Source organism: Indicator indicator, chromosome 20 (genome assembly GCF_027791375.1).
Source record: "Indicator indicator isolate 239-I01 chromosome 20, UM_Iind_1.1, whole genome shotgun sequence".
NCBI classification, from domain to species: Eukaryota; Metazoa; Chordata; class Aves; order Piciformes; family Indicatoridae; genus Indicator; species Indicator indicator.
Window position 1 is genome coordinate 20,393,717 of NC_072029.1, and position 17,690 is coordinate 20,411,406.

At 47.3% G+C, this 17,690-nt stretch overlaps 1 protein-coding gene across 2 annotated transcripts in view; it reads left to right on the forward strand.

Annotated features, from left to right (window-relative positions):
- MINDY3 (MINDY lysine 48 deubiquitinase 3) overlaps nt 1-10,635 on the forward strand; it is a 74,419-nt gene extending 63,784 nt beyond the window's left edge. For both annotated transcript variants that reach the window (XM_054390158.1, XM_054390159.1), the window contains exons 14-15: nt 9,716-9,787; nt 10,486-10,635. In XM_054390158.1, coding sequence (XP_054246133.1) covers nt 9,716-9,787; nt 10,486-10,635 — 222 coding nt within the window. The remainder of the gene's footprint in view (nt 1-9,715; nt 9,788-10,485) is intronic.
- The last annotated feature ends 7,055 nt before the right edge of the window (nt 10,636-17,690 follow it).

Sequence of the window (17,690 nt, forward strand, 5' to 3'; positions counted from 1 at the left end):
GTGTAACTCTGACTCTAGAGCTCTGACAGGTAATCATCTGTGTAACTGCGGTTGTAGAGCTCTGAGCAGGTAATCATCAATGTAACTGTGGTTGCAGAGCTCTGAGGAGGTAATCATCAATGTAACTGTGGTTGCAGAGCTCTGAGCACGTAATGATAAGTGTAACTCTTGCTGCAGAGGTGTGAGCAGGTAATCATCATTGTAACTGTGGTTGCAGAGCTCTGCGCAGGTAATCATCAGTGTAACGGTCGTTGCAGAGCCCTGACCAGGTAATCATCAGTAATAATTTTCCTGCAGTGCTTTGAGCAGGTAATCATCAGTGTAGCTGTTGCTGCAGAGCCCTGAGCAGGTAATCATCCGTGTAACTTTTGCTGCAGAGCTTTGATCAGGTAATCATCAGTGTAAATGTCATTCTAGAGTTCTAAGCAGGTAATGATCAGTATAACTCTGGATGTAGAGCACTGACCAGGTAATCATCAGTGTAAGTGTGGTTGTAGAGCTCTGAGCAGGTAATTATCAGTGTAACTGTGTTTGCAGAGCTCTGAGCAGGTAACCATCAGTGTAACTGTGGTTGCAGAGCTCTGTGCAGGTAATCATCAGTGTAACTGTGGTTGCAGAGCTCTGAGCAGGTAATCATCAGTGTAACTTTTGCTGCAGAGCTCTGAGCAGGTAATCATAAGTGTAACAGTTTGTGTAGAACTCTAAGGAGTTAATCATTAGTGTAACTGTGGCTTTAGAGCAGTGAGCAGGTATTCATCAGTGTAACTGTGGCTGCAGAGCTCTGAGGAGATAATCTTAAGTGTAACTGTGGTTGCAGAGCTCTGAGCAGGTAAACAGTGTAACTGTTGTTGTAGACCTCTGAGCAGGTAATCATCAGTGTAACTGTGGTTGTAGAGGTCTGATCAGCTAATCCTTAGTGTAACTGTGGCTTTAGAGCAGTGAGCAGGTAATCATCAGTGTAACTCTGGCTGCAGATCTCTGAGCAGGTAATCATCAGTGAAACTGTGGCTGAAGAGCTCTGAGCAGGTAATCATCAGTGTAACTGTGGTTGCAGAGCTCTGAGCAGGTAATCATCAGTGTAACTGTGGTTGCAGAGCTCTGAGCATATAATCATCAGTGTAACTGTGGTTGCAGAGCTCTGAGCAGGTAATCATCAGTGTAACTGTGGTTGCAGAGCTCTGAGAAGGTAATCAGTGTAACTGTGGTTATAGAGCTCTGAGAAGGTAATCATCAGTGCAACTCTGGTTGCAGAGATCTGAGCAGGTAATCATCAGTGTAACTGTGGTTGCAGAGCTCTGAGCAGGTAATCATCATTATACCTGTGGCTGTATAGCTCTGAGCAGGTAATCATCAGTGTAACTCTCGTTGCAGAGCTCTGAGCAGGTAATGATCAGTGTAACTCTGGCTGCAGAGGTCTGAGCAGGTAATCATCAGTGTAATTGTGGTTGCAGAGCTCTGAGAAGGTAATCATCAGTGTAAGTGTGGTTGCAGAGCTCTGAGCAGGTAATCATCAGTGTAAGTGTGGTTGCAGAGCTCTGAGCAGGTAATCATCAGTGTAAGTGTGGTTGCAGAGCTCTGCGCAGGTAATCATCAGTGTAACTGTGGTTGCACAACTCTGAGAAGGTAATCATCAGTGTAACTGTGGTTGCTGAGCTCTGAGCAGGTAATCATCAGTGCAACTGTGGTTGTAGAGCTCTGAGCAGGTAATCATCAGTGTTACTTTTCCTGTAGAGATTTGAGCAGTTAATTATCAGTGTAACTCTGTTTGCAGAGCTCTAAGCAGGTAATCATCCGTGTAACTGGTTGTAGGGCTTTGAGCAGGTAATCATCAGTGTAACTGTGGTTGCAGAGCTCTGAGAAGGTAATCATCAGTGTAACTGTGGTTGCAGAGCTGTGTGCAGGTAATCATCAGTGTAACTTTTGCTGTAGAGCTTTGAGCAAGTAATCATCAGTGTAACTGTGATTGCAGAGCTCTAAGCAGGTAATCATCAGTGTAACTGTGGTTGTAGAGCTCTGACCAGGTAATCATCAGTGTAACTGTGGTTGCAGAGCTCTGAGCAGGTAATCATCAGTGTAACTGTCGTTGTAGTGCTCTGGGGAGGGAATCATCAGTGAAACTGTGGCTGTAGAGCTCTGAGCAGGTAATCATCAGTGTATGTCTAGTTGTAGAGATCTCATCAGGTAATCATCAGTGTAACTGTGGTTGCAGAGCTCTGAGCAGGTAATCATCAGTGTAACTGTCGTTGTAGTGCTCTGGGGAGGGAATCATCAGTGAAACTGTGGCTGTAGAGCTCTGAGCAGGTAATCATCAGTGTATGTCTAGTTGTAGAGATCTCAGCAGGTAATCATCAGTGTAACTGTGGTTGCAGAGCTCTGAGCAGATAATCATCAGTGTAACTGTGGTTGCAGATCTCTGAGCAGGTAATCATCAGTGTAACTCTGGTTGCAGAGCTCTGAGCAGGTAATCATCACTGTAACTGTGGTTGCAGAGCTCTGAGCAGGTAATCATCAGTATAACTGTGGCTGCACTTCTCTGAGCAGGTAATCATCAGTGTAACTGTGGTTGCACAACTCTGAGAAGGTAATCATCAGTGTAACTGTGGTTGCTGAGCTCTGAGCAGGTAATCATCAGTGCAACTCTGGTTGCAGAGATCTGAGCAGGTAATCATCAGTGTAACTGGTTGTAGAGCTTTGAGCAGGTAATCATCAGTGTAACTGTGTTTATAGAGCTCTGAGCACCTAATCATCAGTGTAACTCTGGCTGTAGAGCTCTGAGCAGGTAATCATCAGTGTAACTGGTTGTAGAGCTCTGAGCAGGTAGTGATCAGTGTAAGTGTGGTTGCAGAGCTCTGAGCAGGTAATGATCAGTGTAACTCTGGCTGCAGAGGTCTGAGCAGGTAATCATCAGTGTAATTGTGGTTGCAGAGCTCTGAGAAGGTAATCATCAGTGTAACTGTGGTTGCAGAGCTCTGAGCAGGTAATCATCAGTGCAACTGTGGTTGTAGAGCTCTGAGCAGGTAATCATCAGTGTTACTTTTCCTGTAGAGATTTGAGCAGTTAATTATCAGTGTAACTCTGGTTGCAGAGCTCTAAGCAGGTAATCATCCGTGTAACTGGTTGTAGGGCTTTGAGCAGGTAATCATCAGTGTAACTGTGGTTGCAGAGCTCTGAGCAGGTAATCATCAGTGTAAGTGTGGTTGCAGAGCTCTGAGCAGGTAACCATCAGTGTAAGTGTGGTTGCAGAGCTCTGAGCAGGTAATCATCAGTGTAACTGTGGTTGCACAACTCTGAGAAGGTAATCATCAGTGTAACTGTGGTTGCTGAGCTCTGAGCGGGTAATCATCAGTGCAACTCTGGTTGCAGAGATCTGAGCAGGTAATCATTAGTGTAGCTGTGGTTGCAGAGCTCTGAGCAGGTAATCATCAGTGTAACTGTGGTTGCAGAGCTCTGAGCAGGTAATCATCAGTGTAACTGTCGTTGTAGTGCTCTGGGGAGGGAATCATCAGTGAAACTGTGGCTGTAGAGCTCTGAGCAGGTAATCATCAGTGTATGTCTAGTTGTAGAGATCTCATCAGGTAGTCATCAGTGTAACTGTGGTTGCAGAGCTCTGAGCAGATAATCATCAGTGTAACTGTGGTTGCAGATCTCTGAGCAGGTAATCATCAGTGTAACTCTGGTTGCAGAGCTCTGAGCAGGTAATCATCACTGTAACTGTGGTTGCAGAGCTCTGAGCAGGTAATCATCAGTGTAACTGTGGTTGCAGAGCTCTGCGCAGGTAATCATCAGTGTATACTGTGGTTGTAGAGCTCTGCGCAGGTAATCATCAGTGTAACGGTCGTTGCAGAGCCCTGATCAGGTAATCATCAGTAATAATTTTCCTGCAGTGCTTTGAGCAGGTAATCATCAGTGTAACTGTCGTTGCAGAGCCCTGAGCAGGTAATCATCCTGTAACTTTTGCTGCAGAGCTTTGAGAAGGTAATCATCAGTGTAAATGTCATTCCAGAGTTCTAAGCAGGTAATGATCAGTGTAACTCTGGTTGTAGAGCTCTGAGCAGGTAATCATCAGTGTAACTTTTACTGCAGAGCTCTGAGCAGGTAATCGTAAGTGTAACAGTTGGTGTAGAACTCTAAGGAGTTAATCATTAGTGTAACTGTGGCTTTAGAGCAGTGACCAGGTATTCATCAGTGTAACTGTGCTTGCAGAGCTCTGAGCAGGTAATCATCAGTGTAACTGTGGTTGCAGAGCTCTGAGAAGGTAATCAGTGTAACTGTGGTTATAGAGCTCTGAGAAGGTAATCATCAGTGTAACTGTGGTTGCAGAGCTCTGAGCAGGTAATCATCATTATAACTGTGGCTGTAGAGCTCTGAGCAGGTAATCATCAGTGCAACTCTGGTTGCAGAGCTCTAATCAGGTAATCATCAGTGTAACTGGTTGTAGAGCTTTGAGCAGGTAATCAATAGTGTAACTGTGGTTGCAGAACTCTGAGCGGGTAATCATCAGTGTAACTGTGGTTGCAGAGCTCTGAGCAGGTAATCATCAGTGTAACTGTGGTTGCAGAGCTCTGAGCAGGTAATCATCAGTGTAAGTTTGGTTGCAGAGCTCTGAGCAGGTATTCATCAGTGTAACTGTGGTTGCAGAGCTCTGAGAAGGTAATCATCAGTGTAACTGTGGTTGCCGAGCTCTGAGCAGGTAATCATCAGTGTAGCTGTGGTTGCAGAGCTCTGAGCAGGTAATCATTAGTGTAGCTGTGGTTGCAGAGCTCTGAGCAGCTAACCATCAGTGTAACTGTGGTTGCAGAGCTGTGCGCAGGTAATCATCAGTGTAACTGTGGTTGTAGAGCTCTGAGCAGGTAATCATCAGTGTTACTTTTCCTGTAGAGCTTTGAGCAGGTAATTATCAGTGTAACTGTCGTTGTAGACCTCTCAGCAGGTAATCATCAGTGTAACTGGTTGTAGAGCTTTGAGCAGGTAATCATCAGTGTAACTGTGATTGCAGAGCTCTGAGCAGGTAATCTTCAGTGTAACTGTGTTTATAGAGCTCTGAGCACCTAATCATCAGTGTAACTCTGGCTGTAGAGCTCTGAGCAGGTAATCATCAGTGTAACTTTTTGTAGAGCTCTGAGCAGGTAATCATCAGTGTAACTCTCGTTGCAGAGCTCTGAGCAGGTAATGATCAGTGTATCTCTGGCTGCAGAGGTCTGAGCAGGTAATCATCAGTGTAATTGTGGTTGCAGAGCTCTGAGAAGGTAATCATCAGTGTAACTGTGGTTTCAGAGCTCTGAGCAGGTAATCATCAGTGTAAGTGTGGTTGCAGAGCTCTGAGCAGGTAATCATCAGTGTAAGTGTGGTTGCAGAGCTCTGAGCAGGTAATCATCAGTGTAACTGTGGTTGCACAACTCTGAGAAGGTAATCATCAGTGTAACTGTGGTTGCTGAGCTCTGAGCAGGTAATCATCAGTGCAACTGTGGTTGTAGAGCTCTGAGCAGGTAATCATCAGTGTTACTTTTCCTGTAGAGATTTGAGCAGTTAATTATCAGTGTAACTCTGGTTGCAGAGCTCTAAGCAGGTAATCATCCGTGTAACTGGTTGTAGGGCTTTGAGCAGGTAATCATCAGTGTAACTGTGGTTGCAGAGCTCTGAGAAGGTAATCATCAGTGTAACTGTGGTTGCAGAGCTGTGTGCAGGTAATCATCAGTGTAACTTTTGCTGTAGAGCTTTGAGCAAGTAATCATCAGTGTAACTGTGATTGCAGAGCTCTAAGCAGGTAATCATCAGTGTAACTGTGGTTGTAGAGCTCTGAGCAGGTAATCATCAGTGTAACTGTGTTTGCAGAGCTCTGAGCAGGTAATCATCAGTGTAACTGTGGTTGCAGAGCTCTGAGCAGGTAATCATCAGTGTAACTGTCGTTGTAGTGCTCTGGGGAGGGAATCATCAGTGAAACTGTGGCTGTAGAGCTCTGAGCAGGTAATCATCAGTGTATGTCTAGTTGTAGAGATCTCATCAGGTAATCATCAGTGTAACTGTGGTTGCAGAGCTCTGAGCAGATAATCATCAGTGTAACTGTGGTTGCAGATCTCTGAGCAGGTAATCATCAGTGTAACTCTGGTTGCAGAGCTCTGAGCAGGTAATCATCACTGTAACTGTGGTTGCAGAGCTCTGAGCAGGTAATCATCAGTATAACTGTGGCTGCACTTCTCTGAGCAGGTAATCATCAGTGTAACTGTGGTTGCACAACTCTGAGAAGGTAATCATCAGTGTAACTGTGGTTGCTGAGCTCTGAGCAGGTAATCATCAGTGCAACTCTGGTTGCAGAGATCTGAGCAGGTAATCATTAGTGTAGCTGTGGTTGCAGAGCTCTGAGCAGGTAATCATCAGTGTAACTGTGGTTACAGAGCTCTGACAGGTAATCATCAGTGTAACTGTGGTTGTAGTGCTCTGGGGAGGGAATCATCAGTGTAACTATGGCTGTAGATCTCTAAGCAGGTAAACATCAGTGTAACTCTGGTTGCAGAGCTCTGAGCAGGTAATCATCAGTGTAACTGTGGCTCTAGAGCTCTAAGCAGGTAATCATCACTGTAACTGTGGTTGCTGAGCTCTGATCAGGTAATCCTCAGTGTAACTCTGGTTGTAGAGATCTGAGCAGGTAATCATCAGTGTAACTGTGGTTGCAGAGCTCTGAGCAGGTAATCCTCAGTGTAACTCTGGTTGTAGAGATCTGAGCAGGTAATCATCAGTGTAACTGTGTTTGCAGAGCTCTGAGCAGGTAACCATCAGTGTAACTGTGGTTGCAGAGCTCTGAGCAGGTAATCATCAGTGTAACTGTGGTTGCAGAGCTCTGAGCAGGTAATCATCAGTGTAACTTTTGCTGCAGAGCTCTGAGCAGGTAATCATAAGTGTATGTCTAGTTGTAGAGATCTTATCTGGTAATCATCAGTGTAACTGTGGTTGCAGAGCTCTGAGCAGATAATCATCAGTGTAACTGTGGTTGCAGATCTCTGAGCAGATAATCATCAGTGTAACTGTGGTTGCAGATCTCTGAGCAGGTAATCATCACTGTAACTGTGGTTGCAGAGCTCTGAGCAGGTAATCATCAGTATAACTGTGGCTGCACTTCTCTGAGCAGGTAATCATCAGTGTAACTGTGGTTGCAGAGCTCTGAGAAGGTAATCATCAGTGTAACTCTGGCTCTAGAGCTCTGACAGGTAATCATCTGTGTAACTGTGGTTGTAGAGATCTGAGCAGGTAATCATCTGTGTAACTGTGGTTGTAGAGATCTGAGCAGGTAATCATCAGTGTAACTGTGGTTGCAGAGCTCTGAGCAGGTAATCATCAGTGTAACTCTGGCTGCAGAGCTCTGAGCAGGTAATCATCAGTGTAACTGTGGTTGCAGAGCTCTGCGCAGGTAATCATCAGTGTATACTGTGGTTGTAGAGCTCTGCGCAGGTAATCATCAGTGTAACGGTCGTTGCAGAGCCCTGATCAGGTAATCATCAGTAATAATTTTCCTGCAGTGCTTTGAGCAGGTAATCATCAGTGTAACTGTCGTTGCAGAGCCCTGAGCAGGTAATCATCCTGTAACTTTTGCTGCAGAGCTTTGAGAAGGTAATCATCAGTGTAAATGTCATTCCAGAGTTCTAAGCAGGTAATGATCAGTGTAACTCTGGTTGTAGAGCTCTGAGCAGGTAATCATCAGTGTAACTCTGGCTGCAGAGGTGTGAGCAGGTAATCATCAGTGTAACTGTGGTTGCAGAGCTCTGCGCAGGTAATCATCAGTGTATACTGTGGTTGTAGAGCTCTGCGCAGGTAATCATCAGTGTAACGGTCGTTGCAGAGCCCTGATCAGGTAATCATCAGTAATAATTTTCCTGCAGTGCTTTGAGCAGGTAATCATCAGTGTAACTGTCGTTGCAGAGCCCTGAGCAGGTAATCATCCTGTAACTTTTGCTGCAGAGCTTTGAGAAGGTAATCATCAGTGTAAATGTCATTCCAGAGTTCTAAGCAGGTAATGATCAGTGTAACTCTGGTTGTAGAGCTCTGAGCAGGTAATCATCAGTGTAACTTTTACTGCAGAGCTCTGAGCAGGTAATCGTAAGTGTAACAGTTGGTGTAGAACTCTAAGGAGTTAATCATTAGTGTAACTGTGGCTTTAGAGCAGTGACCAGGTATTCATCAGTGTAACTGTGCTTGCAGAGCTCTGAGCAGGTAATCATCAGTGTAACTGTGGTTGCAGAGCTCTGAGAAGGTAATCAGTGTAACTGTGGTTATAGAGCTCTGAGAAGGTAATCATCAGTGTAACTGTGGTTGCAGAGCTCTGAGCAGGTAATCATCATTATAACTGTGGCTGTAGAGCTCTGAGCAGGTAATCATCAGTGCAACTCTGGTTGCAGAGCTCTGAGCAGGTAATCATTAGTGTAGCTGTGGTTGCAGAGCTCTGAGCAGCTAACCATCAGTGTAACTGTGGTTGCAGAGCTGTGCGCAGGTAATCATCAGTGTAACTGTGGTTGTAGAGCAGGTAATCATCAGTGTTACTTTTCCTGTAGAGCTTTGAGCAGGTAATTATCAGTGTAACTGTCGTTGTAGACCTCTCAGCAGGTAATCATCAGTGTAACTGGTTGTAGAGCTTTGAGCAGGTAATCATCAGTGTAACTGTGGTTGCAGAGCTCTGAGCAGGTAATCATCAGTGTAACTGTGTTTATAGAGCTCTGAGCACCTAATCATCAGTGTAACTCTGGCTGTAGAGCTCTGAGCAGGTAATCATCAGTGTAACTGGTTGTAGAGCTCTGAGCAGGTAATCATGAGTGTAACCATGGTTGCAGAACTCTGAGCCGGTAATCGTCAGTGAAACTTTGGCTGCAGAGCTCTGGGGAGGTAATCATCAGTGTAACCCTGGTTGTAGAACTCTGAGCAGGTAATGAGAAGTGTAACTGTGGTAGTAGAGGTCTGAGCAGGTAATCATCAGTGTAACTGTGGTTGCAGAGCTCTGAGCAGGTAATCATCTGTGTAACTGTGGTTGCAGAGCTCTGAGCAGGTAATCATCTGTGTAACTGTGGTTGCAGAGCTCTGAGCAGGTAATCATCAGTGTAACTGGTTGTAGAGCTGTGAGCAGGTAATCATCAGTGTAACTGTCGCTGCAGTGCTGTGTCTGTTGTGCTTCTCTTTTGAGACCCACTGAACACTGCCTTCAGCTTCCCACAGCTGCTGGTCACAGCCTCTGTTGCATGCTTGGCACATGGCTGACCAGTAAATCTGCTGTGCTAGAGGCCCACCAACTGCAGACTTCCAAGGGAACTCCACTGGAGCAACTGTGGTAGTCTGAGGAAAAAAAAAAAAAATGTTCTCTAGGAGGACCAGAAAGGTCCAGGGATGGATGGGAGAATTGTAATGTTGTTAATTAATCCCAGAATTCTGCTGTTTCTTTATAAGCTGCAGCAAGGCCAACGTGGGCTCTTTTCTCCCTCCTTTTCCTTCTCTGGAGGGAGTTCCTTATCTGGTAACATGGAGGAGGAGGCCTCTTGGTGGCATTTAGAGGCCTGACTCATATTCCCCTGTTCGACTATGGTCTCCTTAGGTCTAATGGAAGAGAAGCAATGGTGAGGGGAGAAAAGGAGCACTGGAAATTGTGGTGTGGTCTGGTGTGGTTAGGGGAAGGTTTGGGGGTTTTTTTTGTGTATCCTGGCACAGTTTATGACACCTGAGGTTACTCTCTTCCTTCTAGGACTCCAGGGTTTCAGAGTCATTCACTGTTTACCATTACAATGGACTGAAACAGTCAAACTATAATGAAAAGGTAAGATCTAAAACCAGATTTCTAGCCCTGATCACAATTAGTGTGAAGCACTGATTTGTGCTTACAGACAAAATGCTTTCACTTGAAAAAAGCTTGTCCCAAAAGTGTTATTTTGTTTTGTTTGGGTTTTTGGTGGTGGTGGTGGTTTGGTTTGTTTGTTGGTTTTGCGGTGGGGGGGGGGGGGTTGTGGGTTGCTGGGGAGTTTGGGGGGGGGGGTATAGGATTTTTAGGGGTTTTTGCAGGGGGGTATGTTTGGTGGTTGTTTTGGTTTGGTTTGGTTTTGGTGGTTTTTGTTTCTCCCCCCCAATATGTTATATTTGTAATTAAAAACTGCTTTGTGCTCCTGGTGGTGTTTGGCTGCTAGAGTGCATTGCTTGGCCTGAGTTCCTCTCTTAAGCTGTGCTATGAGTACAGGCTAAGAAACTGGGATCCTTCAGCCTGAGGAAGAGAGGACTCTGGGGGGACCTTCTAGCTGCCTTCCAATAGCTGAAGGGATCCTCCAGGAAGGCTGGAGAGGGACTTTTTACAAGAGTGTCCACCCACAGGACAAGGGGAGATGGATTGAAATGGAAGGAGAATAGGTTTAGATTGGATCTTAGGAAGAAATTCCACACTAGGAGGGTAGCAAGACTCTGGAATGGGTTGTGCAGAGAGGTTTTTGAGGCAACGCAGGCTGACAGGAAGGTTTCCTTCGGCAGGTGATGTATGTGGAGGGCACAGCAGTGGTGCTGGGCTTTGAGGAGCCCATGCTGCAGACGGACGACACGCCGGTGAAGCGCTGCCTGCAGACCAAGTGGCCACACATAGAGCTGCTCTGGAGCACCGACCGCTCCCCGTCCCTCAACTGAGCTCGCCTTGCTGCCCTGTAAATAATGAGCACCAACACTTTTTCAGTGTTAATTGGAATATTTAATTCTTTAATCAGATTGATTTCTATTACAATAGGTTTGTCTTTTGGGTTTGGCCACTCTAGTCCCCTGAAAACCACAAAGGAGCCTACTTACAAAGTCTTCACATCGCTTTGCCATCTCATGAAGGCTTGAAAAGTGTCTGATGCTGCAGAATCTGCAGATCAGATCCTTAAAACACCATCTGCAGAGTCAGAATCTGCAGATCAGATCCTTAAAACACCATCTGCAGATCAGATCCTTAAACATCATCTGCAGATTCAGATCCTTAAAACATCATCTTCAGGATCAGAATCTGCAGATCAGATCCTTAAAACATCATCTGGAGGATACTAATCTGCAGATCAGATCCATAAAACACTGTCTGCAGGATAAGAATGTGCTGATCAGATCCTTAAAACATCATCTGCAGATTCAGAATCTGCAGGATCAGATCCTTAAACCAGGAAAGATCATGATGTTTAAAACATCATCTGCAGAATCAGATCCTTAAACATCATCTGGAGGATCAGAATCTGCAGATCAGATCCTTAAACACCATCTGCAGAGTCAGAATCTGCAGGATCAGGTCCTTAAACTAGGAAAGATCTTCAGCCTCCTCTGAGCCGTGTGGGCACATTTGATCATTTAACTGATACTGCTTACATCCCAGGCCCATAAGGTGTGGCCCAGAGTGGCCTTTGCACTGCCTGGGTTTTAATGAGCTGGAATTTGTTTTGCAGTTTCTCCTAAAATCTCCTTTTCCCTGGAGGGCTTGCACGAGGTGACAGAAAGGTGATAGATTTTTAGGAGCATTAATAACTCCAATCCATAAATACTCTTCTCTTGACACCTGTATATCACTGGGGCACAGTTACCAGGCATGTTACAGGTGGAGAGAACATCAGAGGAGAAAGGGATGTTTGCATATTTATTTGAATTTGTATAAAGGAAATGTAAAAACAGCAGGAAAGATTCCTTGTCTATAACCTTTGAACTATTCAGACTTAACCAGATTGCCAAGTACCTCTTCTCAGTCTGCCCAAACAAGCAGTGTCAGCCAGCCTTATTGTGTGTTAAGTGCATGAGAGCTTCTGTTATGACATTATTCTATTCCTTTATTTATTATCAAACATGTTAGCCCTAAAATAAAATCTTTTCCTTGGATCATGATGTGTTGTTTGGTGTTTGGTTTCACTTGCTCCTTCGTTTGCTCCCTCTCTTAAGCCTTTGACACCATCTCCCATGGCAAACTCCTGGCCAAGCTGGCAGCCCATGGCTCAGACAGGAGCTCTGTGCTGGGTTAGGACTGGCTGGAGGGCCAGGCCCAGAGAGTGGTGGTGAATGGTGCCACTGCCAGCTGGCAGCCAGGCACTAGTGGTGTCCCCCAGGGATCAGTGCTGGGCCCCATCCTGTTCAATATCTTTATTGATGATCTGGACAAGGGGATGGAGTCCATCATCAGTAAGTTTGCAGATGACACCAAGCTGGGGGCAGGAGTTGATCTGTTAGAGGGTAGGAGGCTCTGCAGAGGGACCTTGCCAGGCTGGACAGATGGGCAGAGTCCAAAGGCATGAGATTGAACACGTCTAAGTGCTGGGTTCTGCACATTGGCCACAACAACCCCAGGCAGTGCTGCAGGCTGGGGCAGAGTGTCTGGAGAGCAGCCAGGCAGAGAGGGACCTGGGGGTACTGACTGACAGCAGCTGAACAGGAGCCAGCAGTGTGCCCAGGTGGCCAAGAAGGCCAATGGCATCCTGGCCTGCATCAGGCATTGTGTGGCCAGCAGGAGCAGGGAAGTCATCCTGCCCTGTGTTCAGCACTGGTTAGGCCACACCTTGAGTGCTGTGTCCAGTTCTGGGCTCCTCAGTTCAAGAAAGACGTTGAGATGCTGGAATGTGTCCAGAGAAGGCCAACAAGGCTGGGGAGGGGTCTGGAGCACAGCCCTGTGAGGAGAGGCTGAGGGAGCTGGGGATGTTTAGCCTGGAGAAGAGGAGGCTCAGGGCAGACCTCATTGCTCTCTACAACTACCTGAAGGGAGGTTGTAGCCAGGTGGGGGTTGGCCTCTTCTCCCAGGCAACAGTGACAGAAGGAGGAGGACGTAGTCACAAGCTGTGCCAGGGGAGGTTTGGGCTGGATGTGAGAAAGAAATTCTTTCCAGGAAGAGAGATTGGCCATTGGGATGTGCTACCCAGGGAGGTGGTGGATCACTGTCCCTGGAAGTGTTCAAAAGAGCCTGGATGAGGCCTTGGTGCCATAGGTTAGTTGATTAGATGGTGCTGGGGGATAGGTTGGGCTTGATGGTCTCGAAAGTCTTTTCCAACCTGGTTGATTCTGTGGTTCTGTGAAATGGAACCATGGGTTTAGAAATAGCAGGATTTGAGCTGAACACATCTCAAGACAAAAAGAAAACCAAACAGACCTTAAAAGATATTTTTTGTCAGGATTGGAGCTGAACATCTCAGGAAACAAAGAATACCAAACCAAACACACATTAAAAGGTAACTTATAGAATCACAGAATTGTCAGGGTTGGAAGGGTCCAAAGGGACCGTCCAGCTCCAACAACCCCTGCCATGGGCAGGGACACTTCACACTAGGTCAGGTTGCCCAGAGCCACATCCAGCCTGGCCTTAAAAACCTCCAGGGATAACTTAGGGCAGGGTTTGAGCTGAACACATCTCAGGAAACAAGGGAAACCAAACACACATTAAAAGGTAATTGATGGCATCTTACTGTGATTGCTGAGCTGCACTGTTGGCAGCAGGGCTGAGTTTTGCATCCTGAATTATTTACTTTTTAATTTGAGTTTGCTGTGTAAATACCACTAGGGCTCTAGAGTGAGCATCATGCAGGAAAACAAAGTGGTCTGGTCAAAAAGGAGGGGAGAAACCCTTGCTGGGGAAGTTGCAGTTTTAATTGCCAGTGAAAGGTCAGCAGCTTCTGGGAGGCAAGCAGCTGGCAGCATGGGACACAGGTAGCAGAGCACTGTCTGTCCAGCCTTTGAGACAGAAGATTGTTCAGTGGTGGTGTCTCTGCTCTAAATTCACTTTCATAACAAAGAAATAATAATAATAATAATAATAATAATAATAATAATAATAATAATAATAATAATAATAAAAAAAAGAGGTCCTGAGGTCAACTACTGATTGAAAGAGAAATCATTTCCACTTTGATGTATCCTGAAGTTTACAGTTAATCTACACAAATTATCATTAATAAATGAGAGAGAATGAGAAGGCTACCTGCAGTGCCCCAGAGTAACCCAGGTGAGTTTCAGCTGAAGGCTTAAGGCTATGTGGAAGCTGTGCAGTGTGAGCAGCCACTGTAACTCCACTTGTAAATGCTCTTGTCAGGAGCCACAGGAAGAGCCCTTGGAGGCAGCAAATCCCTGCAGTGCTTGCAGAGCACTTGGTTCAAGCTCTTGGCTTTGTCTTTCAGCCAGTTGTCATTTCTGCTCATCTAACCCATCTGCAAGCTTTTGTGCTTCTCTTGTCCCTGGGAGGATGAGCTTAGGGCAAAGGAGCCAAGGGAGGCCTGAATGGAGCCCCTGGGAAGTGATAGGGCAGTCAAAGCCCTTGGGGAGTGCCAGGCCTGTGTCTGCACAGAGCTGGTGAGCAGGAAGCAGAACGTCCACTGCTGCAGCACAGCCCCAGGGGCATTTGCTATCAGCCTGGGGGCTGTCTGCAGTCAGCCTGGGGAGAGTTACTCTGCATGCTCATGAGCAAGAGCAGAACTGCTTGGCATAGGCACCAGGCCCACCTTGGAGAGGCCCTGGGGCTTCCCTCTGGGTTTGCTGAGCCTTGCCCCCATGGGCTGGGAGGGGCAGTGTGAGGGCTAGGTGCACTCAGCCCTCTCAACAGGCTTTTGCTTTCTTGCTTCTCATGTTCTGCTCTCGTTAGTCCAGGGCCTGGGAGGGGCAGTGTGAGGGCTGGGTGCACTCAGCCCTCTCAACAGGCTCTGCTTTCTAGCTTCTCAGGTTCTGCTTTCGTTAGTCCATCCTGTGCCTGGACAGCACTTTCTTCACCACTGATCTGTGAAGGGGTTCAGGGTTTGTGCATCTCAGCCCTGCTCTGTTCCTGTAAACATTTGGGAGCCTCTTGCAGCACCACTCTGCTCTGTTAAAGCTTCTGACAGCCTGTCCTGCTGCCACTGCACAGCTTCAGCCTGTGTGACATGGCAGGGAGCCCAGGGACTGCAGCTAGTGAGAGGCGCAGAGTGCTTTTCTTTATCTGCACCTACAGAAATCAGAAATTACAGGAGAATCATGGTGAGGGTTGGAAGGGACCTCTGGAGATCCCTGCCAGAGCAGGGCCACCCAGGGCAGGTCACACAGGACCATATCCAGGTGAGGTTGGAAAGTCTCCAGAGAAGGAGACTCCACAACCTCTCTGGGCAGCTTGCTCCAGGCCTCCAGCACCCTCACACCAAAGAAGTTTCTCCTCACCTTGAGGTGAAACCTTCTGGGTTCCAGGTTGTACCTGTTGGTCCTTGTCTTGTCACAGGACAGCACTAACCAGAGCCTGGCCCCTTCATCCTGACACCCACCCCTCACATATTGGTAGACATTGCGATCCCCTCTCAGCCTTCTCTTCTCCAGACTAACCAGCCCCAGGGCTCTCAGCCTTTCCCCATCACAGTCCCTTCTTCATCCTCATTGCTCTCCCTTGGACTCTCTGCAGTAGTTCCCTGTCCCTCTTGTACCTTTGGCTTTTGGTTTACAGAAATATGGAAATTCATGGGGAGAGATTTCAGCCACTTTGAGCTTCAAGTGAAACTTTGGTAACTCCCTGACCTCAGGGACTACCTTAAGTCATTTTGCTCCTTCCTACGTTTGGCTCCTCTGCCCGAGGCTGGGAGATGACTCTTCTGTATGAGCCACAGCTCAGGCATTGCCCAGCTGGGGGTTTTTCCATACTGTGGCTCTTCAGTCTTCCTTGGAACCCCTAAGTACAAACCCAAAGTGGAGCTCTCAGGCAGTGCCTTCCTGAGGATGCATTTACCCCAGAATTACATGGTTGGGTCGGGCCCATCACTAGTGAATGATTGTTATCAGCTCCCTGGGGTGGCCTCGCCTGCCAGGTGCATCAGTGCCAGGTCAAGCTCTTAGCCATGCTTGCCTCATGCCAAAGTACAAGATGGTTTCTGTTCTTCATGAGCATCCCCAGTGCCTGCTCCAGGAAGAAGATTGTTGGCTTTTTTTCCCTTAAACACAGATTTGCTGCCCCTTCACATTCCCCACCTCCAATCTGGCCACAAAGCTGCTTTGCTGTGTGCTGTGACTGACAGAGAGCAGCTGCCCTGGCTGCTGGGGCTGTGCAAATGCACAGAGAAGCTCTGCAGAGTCCACTGAATGCTAGGGGCAGGTCCCTAGCCCTGGCCTCCCTCAGGTGTCCCTGGGAGCTTTGCAGTTGTGAGCAGGGGCTGCAGCACCACTACCACTTCAGGGTGCAGCAGAGTGAGGAAGAGCAAGGCTGAGGGCTGCAGCACCCCACAGAGTCTTTTCGAGCCAATCCAATTATAATTAAGCTGGCAGTGACAAAGAGGCCTTACAAATACCAGCAGGCTCCTCTTTGGAGAACTGCCTGTCCCTGCTCCCTTTGCCCTGTTTTCAGGCTCTTCTCCTTTGTTCTGTTCTCTCCACTGCACCTCTGATGCATCCAGGAGCAGGAGGCTGCTCACTAAAAGATTTTGCAACTGTTCTGAGTTCTTGGCCTTTCCCATATTCCATGCAAGTTCTGCATGGAACAGCAAAGTGCCCTTGTGGCCAAGAGAGCCAATGGCACCCTGGGGTGCAGCAAGAGAAGTGTGGCCAACAGGGCTGGGGAGGTTCTGCTCCCCCTCTGCTCTGCCCTGCTGAGACCACAGCTGCAATCCTGTGTCCAGTTCTGGGCTCCCCAGTTCAGGAGAGACAGAGACCTGCTGGAGAGAGTCCAAGGGAGAGCCAGGAGGATGGTGAGGGGACTTGAGCATCTCCCCTGTGAAGAGAGACTGAGAGCCCTGAGGCTGTTTAGTCTGGAGAAGAGAAGGCTGAGAGGGATCTGATCAATGTCTATCAATAGCTGAGGGGTGGGGGTCAAGTGGAGGGGGCCAGGCTCTTATATATGATGCACAGTGATACGACAAGGAGCACTGGATGCAAACTGGAATAGAGAAGGTTTCATCTCAACATGATGAGGAACTTCTTTGTTTTGAGGGTGCTGGAGGCCTGGAGCAGGCTGCCCAGAGAAGCTGAGGAGTCTCCTGCTCTGGAAACTTTCCAAACCCACCTGGATGTGTTCCTGTGTGACCTGCCCTGGGTGACCCTGCTCTGGCAGGGGGGTTGGACTGGATGATCTCTGGAGGTCCCTTCCAACTCCTAATGTTCTGTGACTCTGTGATATCCCTTGCTTGCCATTTATGCACCTGGATACACCAGTCCTGGCTTTTTAAAGAGTCTCTGGTACTGCAGAGCTGTTCAGACCAGGGTTTAACATGCAGGGTGAATCTCACTCTCTAGGCAGCAGGTTGCTATTTGCCTGCCAGCTCACAGTGTGAGGTCTGATGTCCACTGACTTCACTGGGGAGCTCTCAGTTGCCTATAAGAAGGGCAAAATTGGATCCAAGAGTGTTAGATCTTGTGGAGCACAGGAAGGCAGACTTAGGCATTCAGCCACATCCCTCCATTTACAAGCACCTATGGCATTTTCCTTTCAGAGCCACCACAACATGATAGAGCTACAGGTTGGATTTCAGGATGGAATTGCTGCTTCCAGCTACTTTGTAGAGAAAGGCAACAATTCAGAATCATAGAATCACAGAATGTTAGAGGTTGGAAGGGACCTCCAGATTTCATCCAGCCCAACCCCCCTGGGAGATCAGGGTCACCCAGGATAGTCTGCTCAGGAATGCATCCAGGTGAGTTTGGAAAGTCTCCAAAGAAGGAGACTCCACAACCTCTCTAGGCAGCATGGAAGCTCCTGGTCTTGCTTTATTGGAGGCTGTTTTCATTCTGCCTCTCTCTTGTGTCTCATT